This window comes from Cetorhinus maximus, chromosome 1 (genome assembly GCF_964194155.1).
Source record: "Cetorhinus maximus chromosome 1, sCetMax3.hap1.1, whole genome shotgun sequence".
Taxonomy (NCBI): Eukaryota; Metazoa; Chordata; class Chondrichthyes; order Lamniformes; family Cetorhinidae; genus Cetorhinus; species Cetorhinus maximus.
Window position 1 is genome coordinate 180254600 of NC_135879.1, and position 22843 is coordinate 180277442.

A 22843-nucleotide genomic window follows, 5' to 3' on the forward strand; every position below is an offset into this window, starting at 1 on the left:
TACTTGCAGTGTTGTCGGGCCTGCCACAGAGCCTTTGGTCACTGTCAAGGAGACCAAATTCAACTTGGTACAGGGCTTTGCATAAAACTTAGAGAGCATCCTTTCCTGGAAGTGGTGATCAACTCCATGACAGCACTTGTGCACCCACTGGTGATGCAGCGTCTGGTGATCAATATCTCAACTTCAACTGCAGCACAGGTAGAAGTCACCGAACATCTGAGTGCTGCAGTAGAAGCTCAGGCTGAGGTCATGAGGACTATGTTTGTTGCAAGTTTAGTTTGGCTCAGATTACTGCCATCATGGCTGTGGATTCCAGTTTTCAAAAGAGCATACAAGCGCTCATAGCAGGCCACAATTTGTCCTCCAACAGATTACTAGAATTGCTGAGATGCTAGCCTGGGGGAGTGCCATTGCTTTCATGTGAGCAAGCCAGCTGTTTTCTTTCAGGATGATTGCATTCATTCTCCCACCACTGCCATGTGCCCTTGCTGTTGCCTTTCAGCCAGCCAGCTCAGACTGCTGCCACCTACACTGAGTCGAAAGCAGGGTCATAAAGGCTCAGAGCTGCTCACGGTCATCTGCAAGCTCATCTGCTCACCTACAGCAATGTGGTTCACTCTTAATTGTCCTCTGAAATGGCCTAGCAAGCCACTTAGTAGTCACTGGGTCAAAATTCTAGAACCCCTTTCCTAACAGCACTGTGAATGTACCTACAGCACATGGACTGCAGTGGCTCAAGAAGGAGGCTCATCAACACCTTCTAATGGGCAATTATGGGATGGGCAATAAAAGCTGGCCTTACCAGTGATACCCACATCTCCTGAAATAAAATAATTAGTTGGGCTCTCTAAAGAAAGATAGAGCATGCTAGGATATTTGTTTATAGACATTTTCAGTGCAGTTATGCAGATCTGTCACTCTCACAATGATCAAAAAATAACACCCCACCTAATCATTGGACTTGTAAGGGTTACTTTCTCAGTTCATGGTGAAAATAAGGATTAGGAATGGAAAAGATTTTAAAAAAAGCGAGTGATTAAACTTTAATAAACCAATTAAACTGGATAGAATGCATCAAAGACTTGACAACATGAACGCTGAAGGGAGAACTGTGTCTGAAATAGGTTGTAGCTCATTAAATCCGGGAAAAGCACCTGAGATTAGAAAATACTGTTCTAGTTTGTTTTGAAAAGGTCAGATTTATAATCCTGCCAGCTAGCATGACATTATAGTTGGAAAAACACCGAAGTTAATTATAAAGGAAGCAATACAAGCATATTTAACAAGAATAAAGGGAATAACTCCAAGCCAACATAGGGATTATGATAGGTAGATCATGCTTAACAAATTTATTGCTAAGGCATTCGTTCTTTTGAAAAATCCAGACATGATAAAGCCACATTATGTATACAACTATCCTGCTTACCACATAAGAAAAGCTATGATAGCATAGTGGTTATGTTATTAGACTAGCAATCAGTTCACCTTCTATCATAGCAGCTAAGGAATTTAAATTCAGTTAATTAAATAAATCTGGAATTAAAAAATTTGGGCCTCCTGACTCCGTAAACCTGACCTGGAAGAAATGGCCAAGATGTTCTGGTTTCTGTTGCGGGTGGGTTGGATCTTAACTGGAGTCAGGCCTGCTGCCCCCAGAAAGAGTTTGGAGGCAGCTACAGGGCTGCCGGATGCAGAAGCAGGCTGTGTAAAAGGCCCACTTCGGTGCTCCGGAACTTTTAAGAAAAAGAATAAAACAAAAGACAGCCCTCTAGATCCCACCACTCACACTCTCCTCATTCCTCATCTATGCCAACTCATGGCCCAACCAATCTCCATGGCTCCTCATACCCTCTATGCCAACCTATGCCCCTCTACCCACACCCATGTCCCTTAATGTCGACCTATGTCCCTCTACAAACTTCCATGGCCTTTTAGTGCCAACTTGTGCCAACCCATGCCCCCCACCCATCACCCTTTTCCCTTACATCCTCCATGTCAATTCATCCAGTATCCACCATAGGCAGATCTCAGGAGCCAAGCTGAGATGAAATAAAATAAAGTTCTTTAGCCAGAACTTTACATTGAATAAGTGGGCACGGGCCTGATCCGAAATCGTGTGAAATAGCACGAGAAGATTGGGCACCTCAGATTACCCTGGAAGGTCATGGTATCTCAGAAATATGAGCAACAGGTGAAGCTAGCTGTTTCATGCTGCTGCAATGCAGGACCAGCACAAGCAGTATTCACCACTGACAGGATGCTGTCATCAAACCAAAAAGACGTTCTGCCTATCACACAAATGAGTAATGTGGTATCTGAATTTCAGTGCCAGTGTGATGCTAGGTATGTAGGTCATACATTGAGTCATAGAGTTTTACAGCATGGAAAGAGGCCCTTTAGCCTAAAGATTGGTGGATCGTATCACACAGGATGTCCCAGTCGTTGTTTGCAATGGGCAAGGTACAGACTGTACCCAACCAGCCCATGCTTGCAAAACTCAAAACACAGTGTCCAACATTAGATGTGATTCCACGATTGGACAACATTTGCTAAATAATCCTCAGTGTGGTAAGAATTATGCTGACAACCAATTTAAGGTAGTTAGTTGGGCTCGCAATGTGACGCATTTGCGTGTACTGGAAGCTACATATTTAATACACAGGGTCCTGTTCTTTGCAGACAGAAAGAACATATACACACATTGCGGCTGTTTCAGCTAAACAAAATAAGTGACAGCCATATGCTGACTCATTCCTCAGGGCAATGCCTTGACCAATCAGGGTCAAGCTGTCCGGTTTAAATTTCAAACAATGCTTGGTAGCTAACTGTCAAGTCACCATCACTGGTGCATTCTCCATGGCAACGCCTCTACCAATCAAAGTTTACTTGCCAACCAATCAGCACTCTTTTCACATATGGTATAAATTGCTGTTTTCCCCTTATATTGGTATTCTTGCGAAGTGTCCTGATGAGTGCAAGGCGAAAAGCTTTGACATGTCTCTGTTTGCAACGATACAAAAATAAAAGATGTTTGAGGGTTGAGGTGTTGTGAGTTCTGCTGTCAGTTGCTTGAATTTGCATTACAGAGAGAGGTTGCAGCATTTTTTTGTGCAAATTTCATTGGAACAATACTGCAACTCTGTGAGGCAGTTCCACAGCAGTTGTCATGCTTCTGGGAGCTTGTTGGATATGCCTGCCTGCACCCTCACTTCTCACAGCGCCCACCCTCTTCCTGCCCCAATCCCTGGCAGCACTGAGCCTCTCTCAGCACACATTTCACACTGGTGCCAGCTAACTGGCCAGCCAGCGTGAAATTGCTTTTGGGGTCTGATTACAGCGGATGTGGAAATTGCGGCCACTTCCAGGCCCGCCATTCAAATGTGCCCTACAAGCGCAAAATTCAAGCCTAAGTGTCTATTTCAAACTTCACCTAAAAAATACATACATTTTCAAAAAACCCACTCAATACATTTAAATTCCTTCAACTACTTAATCCTTTATGAAAGCCAACATGTTATTCAAGTGCTGAATCCCTTATGAAAATGCACACTTGTATTCGTAACCTCACATCCAAGACATTATAACCACTTGGAGTTGTCAATCAAACTGTGAATTGACAGTCACTTCATTGTGAAATGAGTCATGCAGCCCTAACCCTATAACGATAACCATCAGGCTTATGTCAACAGACAGAGTGAAATTGCAAGAACCGATTTTGTTTAAACCGCAGATTGCTTTTTAAAAAAAAATTAAAAGGCAGGAGATTTAAATGCCTTTAAAGCTCGACAGTTCCGAAGACCTCTTTTAGGCACATTGTCTACTCTTACCTTTCCCAAAGGTCACCTTAGCTCTCCCAAATGGATCTATCCAAAAGGTTATCCTTCCTTTCCAGATAACTCTGGCAGCGTTTGACCTTTTCCTCAAGGGTCTAAAGGTCACGAGTCATGTTTTGGACATCTCACTAATGAAAATTGGATCTGTTTGAAGGCAGCTGCAAATTTCAATGTACAGCCGCTTCCATGAACCACAAATGAGCAAAGTATAACCCGCTCCCCTTCCCCACCACCACCCTAGCGAATATGGTTGCTGCTGGGTTCAGGGGCAGGACTTCCGGAGTCGAGGCTTTGGCACCATTTTGCCTAAGCTGGAGATTCTTTCCGTTGCTACGAAAATTCAGGCCTTAGTAACAATAATGGTTACCATGAAAACTATCTTTAGGGAAGAAAATCTGCCACCCTTACCCAGCCTGGTTCCAGACCACAGTAACGTATTTGATTCTTAACTGCCTTCAGAAATAGCCTAGCAAGCCCTCAGTTGTAGCAAACTGTTGCAGAAAAGTATAAGAGGAATATAAATGGATGGATGACCCCGTAACACCACAGGTACTGAACAGACGAAGGCACATCCAGTCCAGTTGACCTTCTAAAATCCTCTGCATTAACGTTTGAGGACTTGTACCAAAATTTGGGTAGCTGTCCCAAAGACTGACATCGTATCATACTTACAGAATCATACCTTTCGGCCAATGTTCCAGACTCCTCTGTCACCATCCCTGTGTATGGGTGCTTACAGTGGGAGGACAGACCCAACTAAGGCGGCAACACATTCAGGAGGGAGCAGCCCAGCAAGCCTCAACACTGATTCATTGCTTCATGACCCCTTGCAGCAGCTTGACACCAGGTCAAACATGGGCAAGGAAACCTGCTGCTTACCACCTATCGCCCTCTCTCAGCTGACGTTTCAGTACTCTTCCATGTTAAACACCACTTGAGGGTAGCAAGGGAATGGAATGTACTCTGGGAAGGGGCTTCAATGTGCATTACTAAGAATAGCTCAAAAGCACCATTACTGGGCCTGCCGAAAATGGGGAGGGAACCAACATGAGGGAAAAAATTACTCAACGTCCTCATTAATCTACCTGTCTCAGATGCACCTATCCATGACAGTGTTGGTAACAGTGATCACCGCACAGTCCTTGTGGAGATACCAAGCTTCAGACAATTCAATTCGTTTCACTTAATATTAAAAAACAGTTCCGTGCACTGGACACAGCAAAGACTATTGGTCCTGACAACATCCCAAAGGTATTGCTGATTGCTGAAGACTTGTGTTCTAGAACTAGCTGTGCCTCTAGCCAAGCTGTTCCAGCACAACCACAATACTGGTATATACCTGAAAATTTGAAAAATTTCCAGGATATGTTCTGTCCACAAAAAGCAGGACAAATTCAATCCAGTCAATTACTGCCCCATCAGTTGACTCTCAATTTTCAGCAAAGTAATGGAAGTTATTGTAGGCAAATGGCAATTACACACCAATAATATGCTCATATTCAGTTTGGTTCCACCAGGACAACTCGGTTCTAGACCTCATTACAGTCTTGGTCCAAACGTGAGCAAAAGAGTTGAATTCCCAGAGGTGAGGTAAAAGGACATCAGGGCAGAATTTGACCCAATGTGAAATCTAGGCGTCCTTGTAAAATTGAAGGCAAAGGGAATCGGGGAAAAAACTCTCTACTGGTTGGAGTCATATCTGCCACAAAGGAAAATGGTTGCTGTTGGAGGCCAAATCAATTCAGTCGTGGGACATCACTGCAGGAGTTCCTCAGGGTAGTGTCCTAGGCCCAATCATCTTCAGCTGCTTCATCGATGGCCTTCCCTCCATTATAAGGTCAGAGATGAGAATGTTCGCTGATGTTGAGCAGTTTTCAGTTCTACCCACGACTCCTCAGATACTAAAGTAGTCTGTGTCCATATGCAGTAAGTCAACATTCAGACTTGGGCTGATAAGTGGCAAGTTAAATTCATGCTGCACAAGTTCCTGGCAATGATAATGTCCAACGAGAGAGTCTAACCACCTCCCAGCACATTCAATGGCATTACCATCGCTGAACTCCCAAGCAGCAACAACTTGGGGGTCATGAATGAAGAGAAAATTAATGCAGCAGCCACATAAATATTGAGGTTACAAGACCAAATCAATGTACGGATATTCATGGATACGCAAGCAACTCACCGCCTGACTCCCAAAGCCTGTCCGCCATTCACAAGGCACAAATCAGGAGTGTGATGAAATACTCTCCACTTGTCCAGATGAGTGCAGCTACAACAACACTCAAGAAGCTTGACACCATCCAGGACAAAATAATCTGCTTGATCTTAAAACATTTGCTCTCTCCACCACCAACGCACAGTGGCAGCAGTGTGCACCATCTACAAGATGCACTGCAGCAACTCACCAAGGCTCCTTTGACACCACCTTCCAAACCTCTACCACTTAGAAGAACAGGGGCAGCAGGCACATGGGAACACCACCACCTGCAAGCTTCCCTCCAAGTTACACACCATCCTGACTTGGAAATATATCACTGTTCCTTCACTGTTGCTGGATCAAAATTCTGGAACTCCCTCCCTAACAGTACTGTGGATGTACCTACACCACATGGACAGCAGCGGATCAAAAACTTGGCTCATCATCATCTTCTCAAGGGCAATTAATTTTGATCTTGCCAGCGATCCTCGCAACCCATGAAAACTTAAAAATACATTTTTAAATATGTTCACAGCAAGCAAAATATTTATAAAACACTTGGGGCATATCAAGACAAAAAAAAGCATGCTAGAATGTTTGCTTAAAGAAATTTACAATGCAGTAATAAAGATCTCTTACTCCTGCAATGATCAAAACTAATGCCCTATCTGATTCCTGGACTTGTAAGGGTTACATCTCAAGTCATGGAGCAAATGACCAGTAATGGAAAAATGAAAACAATGCAACTGATTAGACTTTAAGAAATCAATTAAACCAGATAGAATACATCAAAGACTTGTCAACATGAATGCTGAAGAGAGAACGGTGTCCGAAATGCGTTGCAGCTCATTAAATACAGGAAAAACACCAGTGATTAGAAAACAGAGTTCCGGTTTGTTTTAAAAATGTCAGATTTATAATCCTGTGTATGACAGGCCAGCTAGCATAACATTGTAGGAAAAACACTGAAGTTAATTACAAAGGAAGTAATTCAAGCATATTTAACACAAATAAAGGGAATAACTCCAAGCCAACATAGGGATTATGGTAGGTTGATCATGCTTAACAAAGTTATTGCTAAGTCATTTGTTCTTTTGAAAAATCCAGACTGATGCAATGCGATAAAGCTATTTTTCTTTCTTTGTCCGGTCGTGTTCCACCTACATCCATGACTCTTCCAATGTCCTCCATCATTTTTATGGTTTCTGGTTTTCTGCCCCTAACCACCTCCTCTTCATCATGGAAATCCAATCTCTCTACACCTCCAACCCCACAGAACGATCTGAGAGCTCTCTGCTTCTTCCTTGAACAAGGCCCTCATGCTCTACCACTCTCTTCCGTCTGGCTGAACTTGTTGTTGTCACATTAAACAACTCCTCCTTTAACTCCACTCAGTTCCTCCAAATAAAAGGTGTTGCTATGGGAACCCATATGGGTCCTAGTTATGCCTGTTTTTTTTGTGGAATGTGTAGAACATTCTTTGTTCCAGTCTGACTCGGGCCCCTTCCCTCTCCTCTTTTTCTGGTACATTGCCATTTCATGCTTTCACTCCGAAGTGGAAAATTTCATTAATTTTGCTTCCAATTGTCTCCCCTTCCCTTCACATGGTCTATTTCTTTTTTCTTTCCTTCCCTTAAATTCTGTTGTCTCCATTTCTAGGAATATCAACCAATATTCACTTTAAGCCCACTGGCTACCACAGCTACCTTGACTATACTTTGTACACACCGCCTCCTGTAAGGAGTGTATTCCATTTTCCCAATGTCTCTGTCTCCGTCATATCTGTTCCAACAATGTCACCTTCTGTATCAGTGCTTCCAATATGTCTTACTTTTCCCTCAACCAAAGATTCCCTCACTCACCCCAAAACCAACCCCCAACACCACCATCCCCAACCCTGCCCCACTGTGGTCCGCAGGATCCTGAAATGTGTTTGTTCCATTTCGGACACTTGTGCTCTCATTCCTTTCTCTTTCTCCCAGAGTCATGAAAGAGTTTCCCTTGTCCTCACCTTCCACTCCACCAGCTTCCAGATGCAATGGATCTTCCTCTGCCCATTTCCACCATCTTCAGTGTGATGCCACCAACACATCTTCTCCTCCACTCTCCCTTCAGTATTCCAAAGCGACCATTACCTTTGTGACACCCTGGTCCACTCCTCAATCATCCCCAACTCACTTTCCTATGGTACTTTCCCATGCAAGTGCAAGAGATAAAACACCTGTCTTTTTACCTCGTTGCAACTCTCTGTGAGTGATTTACTTGTACTCCTTTCAATCTAATACCTTGTCTTTGCTGTTCATGATGTGATCTCCTATACCTTGAGCAGATCAAATACATATTGAGTGCTTTCTTTGTGGAACACTTCCATTCAGTCCACAATCATAACCCCAATATTTCTGTGGCCTGTCATTTGAATTCTCTACCCTGTTCCCACTGATCTCTGTTCTCAGCCTCCTACACTGTTCAAAATTCAAAGCCCAATGTAAGTTTGAGGAATAGCACCTCAGCTTGTGATTTGGCACTTTACAGCCTTCTGGATGCAACACTGAATTTAACAATTTCAGTCCATAATCTCTGCCCCCATTACTTTGTTTTATATGGCAACTGTTGATAATGATTCTGCTTTTCCCATTTACAACTCCTTTACACATCCATCTTTTGTTTCTATACTTGTCCCATTACACCCTGTCCAACATGTTTCCCTCAACCCCTCGCCAGGGCCTGCCAGTCTGGCCCCAGCAAGATCCCAGACTTCCTCGGGTTCTGGGGCATCCATGTTTGCTCTTTCTCCGGGGCCTCCGGTAGTACCTGCGGTGGCCACCATGCCTGATGGTGCTGGCAGTACCACAGAGCTGCTGGCCTCCAATTGGCCAGCAGCTTTATGAGGCGGGACTTCCTCCTGAATAAGAGCAGAATTCTTGCCTCATAATGATTAAAGGCCCTAAGATAAAAGCACAAACAAAAAATGCTGGAAAAACTCAGCAGGTCTGGCATGATCTGTGGAGAGAGAAACGGAGTTAACGTTTCCAGTCTGTATGACCCTTCTTCAGAGCTCTGAAGAAGGATCATACGGACTCAAAACGTTAACTATGATTAAAGGCCCATTGGCCGAAAAAATAAAGTGTGGTGAGATGGCCAAGCAGAGACAGGCTCAACCCAACATTTACTTTGGGGTATGGGAAACCACTCTCAGTGTATAATTCAGCCTTTAGCCTCTCATACCTTTCACCCTATCATAGATCTTCCCTTTTGTCCTTCTCCTCTCTCTTTTTCTGCCTGTGTTCTTGCAGGGAAGTTATGTGAAACTTATACAGAAGCTTAGATAGACCAGGCTGACAGTACTGTGCACTGTTCTCCATGTTACAAAAAGGCTATAGACCACTGGCGAAGGTGCAAAAAAGGTTTACAGGGATAACAGAACTATGGGACTTTAACTATCAGACAAGGCGCCATTTCCGCCAACTCCAGCATGATACCACCACCAAACACATCTTCCCTTCACCCCCCCGGCGGCATTCCGTAGGGATCGTTCCCTCCGGGACACCCTGGTCCACTCCTCCATCACCCCCTACTCCTCAACCCCCACCTACGGCACCTCCCCATGCCCACACAGAAGATGCAACACCTGCCCCTTCACTTCCTCTCTCCTCACCGTCCAGGGGCCCAAACACTCCTTTCAAGTGAAGCAGCATTTCACTTGCATTTCCCCTAACTTAGTCTACTGCATTCGTTGCTCCCAATGCTGTCTCCTCTACATTGGAGAGACCAAACGCAAACTGGGCGACCGCTTTGCAGAACACCTGCGGTCTGTCCGCAGGAAAGACCCAAACCTCCCTGTCGCTTGTCGTTTTAACACTCCACCCTGCTCTCTTGCCCACATGTCTGTCCTTGGCTTGCTGCATTGTTCCAGTGAAGCCCAACGCAAACTGGAGGAACAGCACCTCATCTTCCGACTAGGCACTTTACAGCCTTCCGGGCTGAATATTGAATTCAACAACTTTAGATCTTAAACTCCCTCCCCCCATCCCCACCCCGTTTCTTCCCCCTCCCTTTTGTTTTTTTCAATAATTTATATAGATTTTTCTTTTCCCACCTATTTCCATTATTTTTAAATCTACAACTAATACCTTGTCAGTCTTTCCACCCCACCCCACTAGAGCTGTACCTTGAGTGTCCTGCCATCCATTCTTAATTAGCACTTTTCTTAGATAATATCACCACCTTCAACACCTCTTTGATCCTTTTGTCTGTGACATCTTTTGATTATTGCTCCTATCACTGCTTGCTTGTCCCTACAACCACCCCACCCTCAACTTCTCTCCCCCCGCCCCCCACCTTAAACCAGTTTATATTTCACCCCTCTCCTAACTATGCTCAGTTCTGTTGAAGGGTCATGTAGACTCGAAACGTCGACTCTTTTCTTCTCCACTGATGCTGCCAGACCTGCTGAGTTTTTCCAGGTAATTCTGTTTTTGAAATGAAAAGTGGTCTAAGTGGTGACCTTACGGACGTCTTTAAAATAATGAATAGGCCTGATAGGGTAGATATAGAGATGTTTCCACGTGTGTATGAGCCCAAAACTAGGGCTGGGGTTTTCCAGTCCCGCTCGCGGTGGGAATTGGCATGGGCGGGACCGGCAAATTTAAAGAGCAGCCAAAAGTCCGTCGACTTTGCTTCAGAATTTCCAGTCCCAGGATCAGAAAATCTAGCCCTTTGAGTCATAGATATAAGACAGTCACGAAAATATCCAATGAGGAATTCTGATGAAACTTCTTTATCCGGAAGTGGTCAGAATGTATACGTACATATGAATATATGAATTAGAAGCAAGAGTAGGCCATTCAGCCCCTTGAGCCTGCTCTGTCATTTGATGGAATCATGGCTGATCTGATTTGGGCCTCTACTTTCCTATCTGCTCCCTATATCCTTTGATCCTGTGCCAGTCAAGAAGCTATCTACCTCAGCCTTAAAAATATTCACTGACCCTGCCTCCACTGTTCTCTGGGGAACAGGATTCCACAGACTAACAAACCTCTGAGAGAAAAAAAAATCCTCATCTCTGTCTTAAATGAGAGATCCCTTATTTTTTAATGTGTCCCTCACTGGTTCTAGTCTCTCCCACAAGTGGAAATATCCTGTCAGCATCCATCCTATCAAGTCCCCTCAGGATCTGAGATGATTGAATAAGATCACGTCACATTCTTGAGATATCCAAAGGTTACAGGCCCAACCTATCCAACTTCTCATAAGATAACCCCTCATCCCAGAAATCAGTTGAGTGAACCTTCTCTGTACTGCTTCCAATGCAATTATGTCCTTTCTCCAATAACGAGTCCAAAACTGTACACAGTACTCCAGGTGTGGTCTCACCAATGCCCTGTACAACTGTAGCAAGACTTCACTACTTTTATAAAGGCAAAATACTGCGGATGCTGGAAATTTGAAACAAAAACAAATAATGCTGGAAAAATTCAGCAGGTCTGACAGCATCTGTGGAGAGAAAGACAGAGTTAATGTTTTGAGTCTGTGTGACTCTTCTTGAAGAAGAGTCATATGGTCTCGAAACGTTAACTCTGTCTTTCTCTCCACAGATGCTGTCAGACCTGCTGAGTTTTCCCAGCATTTTTTGTTTTTGTTTCACTATTTTTATATTCCATTCCCCTTGCAATAAATGACAATATTCCATTTGCCTTTCTAATCACATGGTACTATGTAGAGTAGTTGAGGTGAATAACATAAATTCATTACAGGGGAGATAGGGAAGTACATGAGGGAGCAAGGAATTGAAGAATATGCTGAAATGGTTGGATGAAACAATGTGGGAGGAGGCTCGTGTAAAGCATAAAACATAGATCAGTTGAACCCAATAACCTGTTCCTGTGCTGTAAATTCTACGCAATTCAATGTAGGATGGATGGAGGGATGGCTCCATCGAGTACGGGAGGTGAAACTTGGACAACTGCCGCAACTCCAACACAAGAAATACTGAGGCATTGGGTTTTCTAATTGCATGTTGTGGGCAGACACTGAAGATGGTGACATATGGTCCACGCAAATACAAGTGCCCTCCCACTAGTTCTACAAATTCCAGTGGTGTTAGTAGAGTAGGGCACATGTGCTAGCTGGAATTGTGGCTTAAGCCCACAAATGTTTGGGCTTAAGCCACCTCAAAGGCAAAAATTACCACATGGGCACCAAAATATATTAGAGATCTCATGTCATAATTTTGGTGGGAGACCTATGGACCGCATAGGAAAATGGCAGAGATTCGGTCAGTTTCTCAAGAGTTTCCTGACTGTTTTGTAAGCTGACAGCATATATTTCAGATGTTAAGGTGCGCTCGACTACTTAAAAGTGCAATCCAGGAGTGACCACTGGTCCGGAGGCACAGCGGGTACTCAATGTCACAGCGGTCCGATGTGATCATGTTTGTACGATGGGGCTCTTCCACAGGCATGGAAAGCTTACGTCCGCAGAGGGGCAACACCAGGACAGACTGGTTAATGGTCCGGAGACCAACCCATATAGTCATAATTTATGTATTGCCAACAATGTAACCAACAACAGGAATGAACTATATCCCAGTACTGACAACTGTGCTCTCTTAACAGGCAACCAACATCCCCAGCAACTGGGGCTCTGGTGTACCAACACGAAATATGGGCACAATCAAGATGTATTGCAACAGTGGCACAGTGTGTACCATCATGGTCTCCTCAGATTCAGATTCGAGCCTTCTGCTGGACTTGGAATACCGGCTTTGGTTGACCCCTGGACTTTAAAAGGATGTTGGGTGCCGCTCCCCTATCCTGATGCTGGTAGGCGAGGTCTCTTGTCCCTCGACTAGCCAAATACCATCACCATCACTGGTTCACTGTGTTTATAAGTTTTCAGTGCAATATTTTAGTCTCTGGCTTATTGATCTCAGCAGATCTCCCTTCTGCATCTTCTCTGAACAATTGCTCAACATGGCACTATCATCATGTCCTGAAATACGGCCAATTGATGGGCACTTTGCTGCAATGTAGAATAGTGCAAGATGGCTACAGTTACGACAATGAGGGCTGTGCAAGCGACTACAGTTGCTATCGGACTATCAGTTGGTGGAATATTCTCAGCCTATCACTTTAACAAACATAAATGTTGTTGTCCAGTGAGATCTTGTGGAGTCATTGTGGCTCAGAATACCCAAGATCACCGCAGCTGCAAGAACCAGGCTTGTTTTCTCGATTGTGGGACTTACATAGCTGAATGAGTGCGGAATTGATTCAACTTCAATGCCACTCAACTAGGGACCACTGGTAAAACCAGAGTTACTCCCATCAAGTGAGTAGGAGCTTATCAGTCTCCATAAGGATGCTTCTTGACTGTATCAGTGAGCTACAGGCCAGGCATATTTTCTGTTGAATTTTGCCAGAACAGCCATGGGAAACACAGCTGGGGCTGAAGTGTCTTTTGCCTGCTTAACTTGCAGTAGGCAAATGAGAATTTTTATTGGTAGATGGGTGCCAGAGAAATGCCTGAAATGTCAGTTGTGCCCACCTACCCCATGCTAATGAGGTGCACTTCCAATGATACTGCATAGAGGATATCACTGGGCAAAGTTACTATTTAAAAAGTGCCCTATCGGTTTCTGGCATCTTTGTGTTGCTTGCACTGCATTGGGTCAAGCATAATAAGTCACTCGCCAGATCCTCACTCTCTTTATTTTGTCCTTTGGATCCACTAGAGAATTTCGATCAAGTGCAACATTGCTGCAATTCATTCATATGGCAAAAAGCTCCCAACATTCAAATAATATTGAAGTGTACATCAGCTGTGACAAAGCATGCATGGATTAAGATGGGACTTGATGAGAACATCATAGGAAATTTTAGGTAAGAAAAAGATCACTTTAGTAAATGAGTCTTTTAATTAGTTAATTCCAGCAATTCTCATCATATTCCTTTATCGTTGGATACATGCTATTCCTCAATGACATCATCTCAAAATAGAATATCAGGTTCCACATGCATGCTAAGAATAACCAACTCTACCTCAGCAAAAACAGAATTACCTGGAAAAACTCATTTTGGTGGAAAGACTAACAGGGCATTAAAGGTATAGATTTAAAAATAATGGAAATAGGTGGGAAAAGAAAAATCTGTATAAATTATTAGAAAAAACAAAAGGGAGGGGGAAGAAACGGAAAGGTGGTGGGGATGAAGGAGGGAGTTCAAGATCTAAAGTTGTTGAATTCAATATTCAGTCCAATATCCACCCCACCCCCACTACAGCTGTACCTTGAGTGTCCTGCCATCCATTCTTAATTAGCACATTCGTTTAGATAATATCGCCACCTTCAACACCTCTTTGTTCCTTTGTCTGTGACATCTTTTGATTATCTGCTCCTATCACTGCTTGCTTGTCCCTACAACTACCCCCCCGCCCCCCCCAACACCCCCCCATCTTCTCTCCCCCCACCCCCCCAACTTAAACCAGCTTATATTTCACCCCTCTCCTAATATTACTCAGTTCTGTTGAAGGGTCATGAGGACTCGAAACGTCAACTCTTTTCTTCTCTGCCGATGCTGCCAGACCTGCTGAGTTTTTCCAGGTAATTCTGTTTTTGTTTTGGATTTCCAGCATCCACAGTCTTTTGTTTTTATTTTTGTTACTACCTCAGCAACACTTTCCTCACTTCCTCTACTGTCTCTAAATGCTCCAACATCCAGTACAAGATGAGCAGAAGTTTCCTTCAAATAAATATTTTTAAAAATTAATTCACGGGATGTGGGCTTCGCTGGCTGGGCCAGCTTTTATTGCCCATCCCTAGTTGCCCTTGAGAAGGTGATGGTGAGCTGCCTTCTTGAACTGCTGCAGTCCATATGGTGTAGGTACATCCACAGTACCGTTAGGAAAGGAGTTCCAGGATTTTGACCCAGAGACAGTGAAGGAACGGGGATATATTTCCAAGTCAGGATGGTGAGTGGCTTGGAGGTAGTGGTGTTCTCACCTATCTGCTGCCCTTCTTCTAGATGGTAGTGGTTGTGGGTTTGGAAGGTGCTGCCAAAGGAGCCTTGGTGAATTCCTGCAGTGCATCTTCTGGATGGTACACACTGCTGCTACAGTGCGTCATTGGTGGAGGGAGTGAATGTTTATGGATGTGGAGCCAATCAAGCGGACTGCTTTGTCCTGGACTGTGTCAAGCTTCTTGAGTGTTGTGGGAACTGCACTCATCCAGGCAAGTGGGGAGTATCCCATCACACTCCTGACTTGTGCCTTGTAGATGGTGGACAGGCTTTGGGGAGTCAGGAGGTGAGTTACTCATAGCACTATTTTTAGCCTCTGACCTGCTCTTGTAGTCACAGTATTTATATGGCTAGTCCAGTTCAGTTTCTGGTCTCAATGGTAACCCCCCAGGATGTTGATAGTGGGGGATTCAGTGATGGTAATGCCATTGACCATCAAGGGGCTATGGTTGGATTCTCTCTTGTTGGAGATGGTCATTACCTGGCACTTATGTGGCACAAGTGTTACTTGCCGCTTGTCAGCCCAGGCCTAGATGTTGTCCAGGTCTTGCTGCATTTGGACATGGACTGCTTCAGCATCTGAGGGGTTGCAAATGGTGCTGAAAATTGTGCTGACCATTGGGAAGACCAAAGCAATTATCCTCAGTCTCTGCCACAGACTCTTGTTTCCTAACCACCAATTCCATCCTCTGACAACTGTCTGTGGCTTAATCAGACCGCCTGCACCCTTGGCATTGTGTTTGACCCCGAGATGAGTTTCTGACCACACATCCGCATAATCACCAAGACCACTACCAAACCGAAGAACCTATGAACATAAACTGAGCCTGTTCCAAACCATTCTGTGAGATCATCATTAATCTGCGACCTAACTTCATACACCTTTGCCTCTTATTCCTTAATATTTTTGGTTGACAAAAATCTTTGAATCTCAGATTTGATATCGATACACAGGTCAGGTCAGCAGAAATTCTAAGCAGAGAAGTATGAGGGCATTTGGGAGGAGAAACGAGGGAAGGGAATACTCAATAAATGGTACATTTCTGAAAAGTGTAGAGAAACAGAGGGACCTTGGAGTGCATGTCTACAGATCCCTGAAGGTAGCAGGGCAGGTGGATAAGATGGTCAAGAAAGCATACATAATAATTTCCTTTTTGAGCAGAGGCACACAATATATGGGCAGTGAGGTTTGCTGGAACTGTATAAAACATCAGTTAATCACAACTCAATTACTGTGTACAATTCTGGTCACCACATTACAGGAAGGGTGTGACCTCACTAGAGAGAGTGCAGAAGAGATTTGCAAGGCAGTTACCAGGAATGGAGAATTTTAGCTATGAGGAAAGATTGGATAGGCTGGGATTGTTTTCTTTAATAAAACAGAGGAGGTTAGCGGGGGGATTCACTAAGGTGTATAAATTATGAGGGGCTTAGATAGAATAGATAGGAAGGACCTATTTCCATTAGCCAAGAGGTCAACAACTAGCGGGCATAGATTTAAAGTAATTGGTAGAAGGATTAGTAGGGAGTTGAAGAGTAATTTTTTCATCCTGAGGGTGGTGGGAATCTGGAACTCACTGCCTGGAAGGGTGGTAGAGACGGAAAAGCTCAATGCATTTAAAAAACACTTGGATATGCACTTCAGGTTGCATAACCTACACGGCCATGATTGAAGACCTTGAAGATGGGATTAGATGCAACAGATCTTCTTCAGCAGGCAGAGACATGATGGGCCGATCGGTCACTTTCTATGCCATACATTTCCATTTAAAATTAACAATTAATCTAGCATCTGTTGTCATTTGCAGGGAAGAGTTCCAAGCTTCTACTGCCCTTTGTGTGGAAGTATTTCTTAATTTCACTCCAAAAGGGTCTGGCACTAAGTTTTAGGCAATACCCCCAAGTCACATACTGTCCGTCCAAGCAATGAAAATAGTTTATTTCTGTCTATCCTAACTGTTCTCCTTTAATGTCTTGAAAAGTTAAATCAAACCACCCCTTAAACTTCTAAATTTCAAATAATAAAACCCTAAATGGAATGGAACCCTTGGAGTGATGGTAACATTCTGGTAAGTCTATGCTGCCCTCCCTCCAAGGTCAGTTTATATTTCCTAAGGTGCGGTGCCCAGACTGCTCATGGTACGTCAGATGTGTATAGCTGAGCTTGACTTCTACCACCTTGCATTCTTGTCTTCCAGAGTTAAAGGGCAGCATTGCACTAACCTTTTTGATTACTTTCTGTACCTTTCATGATACTTTAATGATCTGTGTACCCGGACCCTCAAGTTTCTTTGGATCTCTAATGTTTCTCTTTTTCACCATCCTGTTCTACCCAATTTAGATTCAAAGTAGACAATCTCACATTTGCCTACATTGAAATCCATTTGCTACAGTTTTGCCCCATCACTTAATCAATCAAAATCACTGCCATCTAAATCGTTACCAGTGCTGCCTATCTTTCTATCATGGAGAAATTTGGATATGTGACTTTCTAGTCCATCATCTAAGTTCTAAATAAATATGGTGAATAATTAAGGCCCCAAAACAGATCCTTGCGGGTAACCACTAGTCACATTCTGCAATTAGAGTATCTACCTATTATCCCTACTCTCTGTTACACTCTGTGTCCTGCCACTCAGCCAATTTCCTAACCAGGTCCATCATTTGCCTTAAATTCAATGGGCTTCAACTTTAGCTAACACACTATTACAAAGGACTTTTTCAAATGCCTTCTGGAAGGCCATGTAAATAACATCCATAGGCATTCCCCTGTCTACTACTCTAATAAGCTCTTCAAAAATTTCAATGTTGTCACGCACGATTTACCTTTTATAAATCCAAGCTGGCTGTCTCTGCTCAGTTGAAAAATTTCAAGGCATTTGGTTACTCTATCCTTAATTACTGACTACTAACTTCCTGACAACAGATATTAGGTTAACTGGTCTATCATTCATTTGTTTTCCACTCTCGCCTTGCTTGAAAGTTGGAGCGACGTGCAATTTTCCAATCTAAAGGAATGAGTCCTGAATCAAGAGAATGTTGGAAGATTATAGTTATTGCCTTTGCAATGTTCTCACCTACTTCCTTTTCAAACCCTGGGGTGGAAACCATCTGGTCCTGCCAATTTGTCACTCTTTAGTGCCATTATTTTCTTCGTTGTTATTTTGATGACTCCTGGTTCCTGATATATTACTTTCTTTGGGATTTAGAGCATGCTGACCTCAGCCTCTACTGTAAATATTGCTGCAAAATGATTATTCAATACGCCCGCTATTTTCTTATTTTTATTAACAATATCACCGTTATCAATTTTTGAGGTGCCACATTGCTCCTGACTGCCCTCTTTTTCTGAACAAAATCGCAGATGTTGTTGTGTTGATTTTGATCAGGTTGTAAGAGCCTCTAATGGTATGTAAAAAGGAGTAACAAAAGTAAACATTGTTCCCTGTTACAAGCTCAAAGAGTGCATTGCTTCTTATGCAATGTCTTTATCAGAACTGAATGCAACACAGCTGCCCCAGCGTGTTCCTCGTGGCAGAGGTCACATGACTACGTCAAGCCAGGTAGGACTTTTAGTACATGATTGCCTTTCAATCCCAAACAGTCCCTTAGACAAAAGCAAAATACTGCAGATGCTGGAAATCCAAAATAAAAACCAAAAATGCTGGAAATACTCACCAGGTCTGTTAGCTACTGGAAGGTCATGGCCTGATAGTTAATTCTTATTTCTTTCTCCACAGATGCTGCCAGACCTGCTGAGTATTTCTAGCATTTTTGGTTTTTGTTTTGGTCCCTTAAGAGTCTGAGACAGGAGAAATTATACTGGGGAATAAGGAAATGGTTAAACAAATATTTTATATCAGTCTTCACAGAAGAAGACACAAAAAGCTTTCAAAAATGGTGGGGAATCAAGGGACTAATGAGAGTGAGGAACTTGAAGTTCAATAGTAGAACTGTTGCCTCTGATTCAGTGTTGTGCGTTCAAGTCCCAATTCATAGACTTGAGCACAAAATGTAAGCTGACACTTAGGTGCAATAATGACAGAATGCTGCACTGTTGTAGGTGCTGTCTTTCGAATGACATGTTCAGCTAAGGCCATGTCTGCCCTCTCCGGTAGATGTAAAAGATTCCAGGTCACAATTTCCAAGAGGTGCAGCAGATTCTTCCCTGTGCCAATAGTTTCCTTGTTTGACCATGCCTCAGCTGAAAAGGGCAACCTTGATTGGGGTGGGTTGAGGGTCCAGCAGGTCAGGATCTTGGCCAAAATACTGGCCCCTTCAACTACATGCAGCAAAAGAATACCTGAGGGGGTGTGGATTTCAGCCCCTCTTTGTTGCCATATTTTAACCACACTTTGTATTTTCAATTCATGCATCTTTAAAAACATGTATATGTATTAATAAACAGCAACACAGAATAATCAGTTGTTATTTTAGTCTCAAACAGAAGGGGATATGCAGAAGTTTAATGTAGATTATATGCTTCAACTGTTCTAAACATGAAAATAGATTTCTTCCCATACCATAATACTGACATGACAATCACAGGCAATAGCAGCCACCAATACCAATCTCCTTTTTTAGAAAACATAGCCAGTAGAAAGCCAACCAAGGTGCCGTTGTACCCATGGAGCCCTGCTTCAATATCAGATCTGAAAAAAAAACATAATTTGTGCCAACATTTCATAACCTAACATTTCTCTAACAAAGTTATGTTTAAGGAACCAATGAATCCTTTCACTTGATGTTTTGGGGTGATTTCTTCATCCCAATGGGTTGGGGCACTTGTGCAGGAACATGGTGTGCTGAAGAAAATTTGGCCTTCCAAACAGTGGAATCCTATTCAAATTATAGCAGGTATGTCATAAATAACTGTTGTTCACCCTCAGTCGGAAATCTAATTTGAGATAGATGGAGAACTCCTCTGAAGTTTCAATGAAAATTCAAAACAGTGCCTTATATCCACATGGGATAGCATTTTGCAGAAAATTGCTCAATAAGCTGTCAAAACAAACCAATCTGTGTGAAAGCATGCTTCTAAATACTTCAAAAATTAAAAGCTCGGAATTCAGATTCCTTTCAATATTTATGAGAACATTCCCTCTCCCTTTGGAGCAGGTGAAAAGAAGACCTGGAGGCAGTAACCACCACCTAGAAGAGCTATCCAATCCAGTCCAGTCTGTGGCTCCAGAGCGGAGGGGCCACTTGCTGAGAGAAATCAATGTGTGACATCACAGGGAAACATATAAGTGACTGGTTGTGGTCCACATTGGGACCAATGACATAGGTAGGAAAAGGGATGAGGTCCTGAAAGTAGATTTTAGGGAGTTAGGAAGGGAATTATAAAGCAGGACCTCAAGATCACTAATTTCAGGATTACTCCCAGTGCCATGTGCTAGTGAGCATAAGAATAGGAAGATTGAGCAGTTCAACAAGCTGGAGAAGGGAGGGCTTTCGATTTCTGAGGCATGAGGACCGATTCTGGGGCAGATGGGACCTGTACGAGAAGGATGGGTTACACCTTAGGGAGGTTTGCTAGTGCTGTTGGGGAGGACTTAAACTAGATTGGCAGGGGGGTGGGAACCTGAGGGGAAATTCAGAGTGGAAAGGAGAGAAACTGGCAGCGGGAAGTAGAGAAGTAGTAACTGATGAGAAGGTACAGCAGAGAGTAGTATCAAGGTAAATAGAAAACTTGGAGAGTTTGTTCAAATTAGAGTAGGCAATAGTAAATCAGAGTAAGGGGGAAAGTAAAATAGCCTAAATCAGGACTAATGTGAATGTATGTAAATGTACAGAGCGTGGTTAAGAATAAGACAGGCACAGGTTGACAAATGGAATTATGATGTTATTGCTATAACAGAGACCTGGTTCGAAGAAGGGCAGAACTGGGCATTAAATATTTGTGGATACAAGGCATTTAGGAGAGACAGGAAAAGAAGCGGCGGGGGCGGGGTGAGTGGCCGTATTGATTAAAGACGGCATTTCAGTACTGCAGAGAGAGGATGTTCCAGACAGGCCAAGTACGGAATCTCTCTGGCTAGAGGTAAGGAACGAAAAAGGTTAATAACATTGATTGGTGTAGTATATCGACCGCCAACTAGTGGAAGGGATGTGACAAAATTTGCAAAGACATTATAGAGAGGTGCAAGAATTATACAGTAATTATAATGGGGGACTTCAATTATCCAAATATAGACTGGGATAGGATTAGTGCAAAGGAACAAAAGGGACGACAGTTCCTGGAATGTTTTCAAAATAATTTTCCGCAGCAGGAAGGACAAGGACAGCAGACACATGGGAACACCCTCACCTGCAAGTTCCCCTCCAAGCCACTCACCATCCTGACTTGGAAATATATCACCATTCCTTCACTGTCGCTTGGTCAAAATCCTGGAACTCCCTCCCTAACAGCACTGTGGATGTACCTACACCACATGGCTTCAGTGGTTCAAGAAGGCAACTTACCAACACTTTCTCAAGGGCATTTAGGGATGGGCAACAAATGCTGGCCTAGCCAGCGATGCCCACATTCTATGAATGAATACAAAAAAAGGTTATTGCAGCCTGTATGGCTGAAAGTAGTGGCTGCAGAGTGGATGAGCAAACTGACCATTGCACTATGATACAGGAGCCATTCAAACAAGTGGAGTTAATAGGAACATATTGGTAGTTGAGGATAGTATAGTCAGGGGATAGGCACAGTTCTTTGCAGCCAAGAGTGGGAGTCCAGGCAGCCGTGTTGCCTGCGCGATGCATGGTGCCAGGTTTCAGGACATTCATGGGGCATGGCACCAATACTGGGGAAACTGGGGTGGTCTTCACCTGAACTGTGCTGGGACTAGTATTCTGGCGAGTTGTATAATCAGGGCAGTAGAGAAGGCTTTAAACTAAATAATGGGGCAAAGGATCAATTTGTGAAGATGTGATAAATTAAGTAGTGAAGACAAGGCAAACGAGCAAGGTAATAATAAGGGAAATTGTAATCAAAGCGTGGCAGGAAGGGACAGAGTGTACAAACCTAAGAGTGCACCAGCAGATAAGGCTAGAAGTTACAATAAAAGTAAGAAAACAGAACTAAAGGCTCTGTATCTGAATGCACATAGCATTCAAAGCAAAACAGATCAACTGGTGGCACAAGGAGAAATAAATATATATACAAATATGATAGCCATTGTAGAGACATGCCTGCAGAATGACAAAGGCTGGGACCTGGAAATTCAAGGCTACATGACATTTATGAAGGACAGGAAGCTAGGAAAAGGTGCAGGGGTAGCCCTGTTAATAAAGGATGACATTGGTACAATAGAGAGAGATGATCTTAGTTCTGGAGAGCAAGGTGTAGAATCAGTTTGAGTAGAAATGAGAAATAGTAAAGGTTAAGAGTTTTGAATACTTCTGGGAGTGGTTTATAGGTCTAACAGTAACCACACTTTAGGACAGGGTATACAGGAAGAAATAATGAGAGCTTGTGAGAAAGATATGGTGATAATCATGGGTGATTTTATTCTATATATAGATTGGAAATATCAGATTGGCAAAGGTAGCCTGGATGGTGAGTTCATAGAATGTTTTCCGGACAGTTTCTTAGAGCAGCACATTCCAGCACCAGCCAGAAAGCAGGCTATACTAGATCTGGTAACCTGCAATGAGACAGGGTTAATTAATGACCTCGTTATAAAGGTGCCCCTAGATAGCAGCGATCATAATATGATTGAATTTCACATTCAGTTTGAGGGAGAGAGGAGTGGATCCAAGACTAGTGTTTTAAGCTTAAATAAGGGCAATTTGGGGGCATGAAG

The 22843-nt window shown here is 43.2% G+C and overlaps 1 protein-coding gene across 5 annotated transcripts in view; it reads right to left on the reverse strand.

Annotated features, from left to right (window-relative positions):
* Nucleotides 1–22843, reverse strand: part of LOC144685714 (urea transporter 2-like) — a 124707-nt gene that overhangs the window by 59627 nt on the left and 42237 nt on the right. For 4 of the 5 annotated variants that reach the window (XM_078550535.1, XM_078550526.1, XM_078550559.1 and 1 more), the window contains one exon: nt 19568–19696. The exons of the other annotated variant lie outside the window; for it this stretch is intronic. In XM_078550535.1, coding sequence (XP_078406661.1) covers nt 19568–19696 — 129 coding nt within the window. The remainder of the gene's footprint in view (nt 1–19567; nt 19697–22843) is intronic. 5 annotated transcript variants of the gene reach the window in all.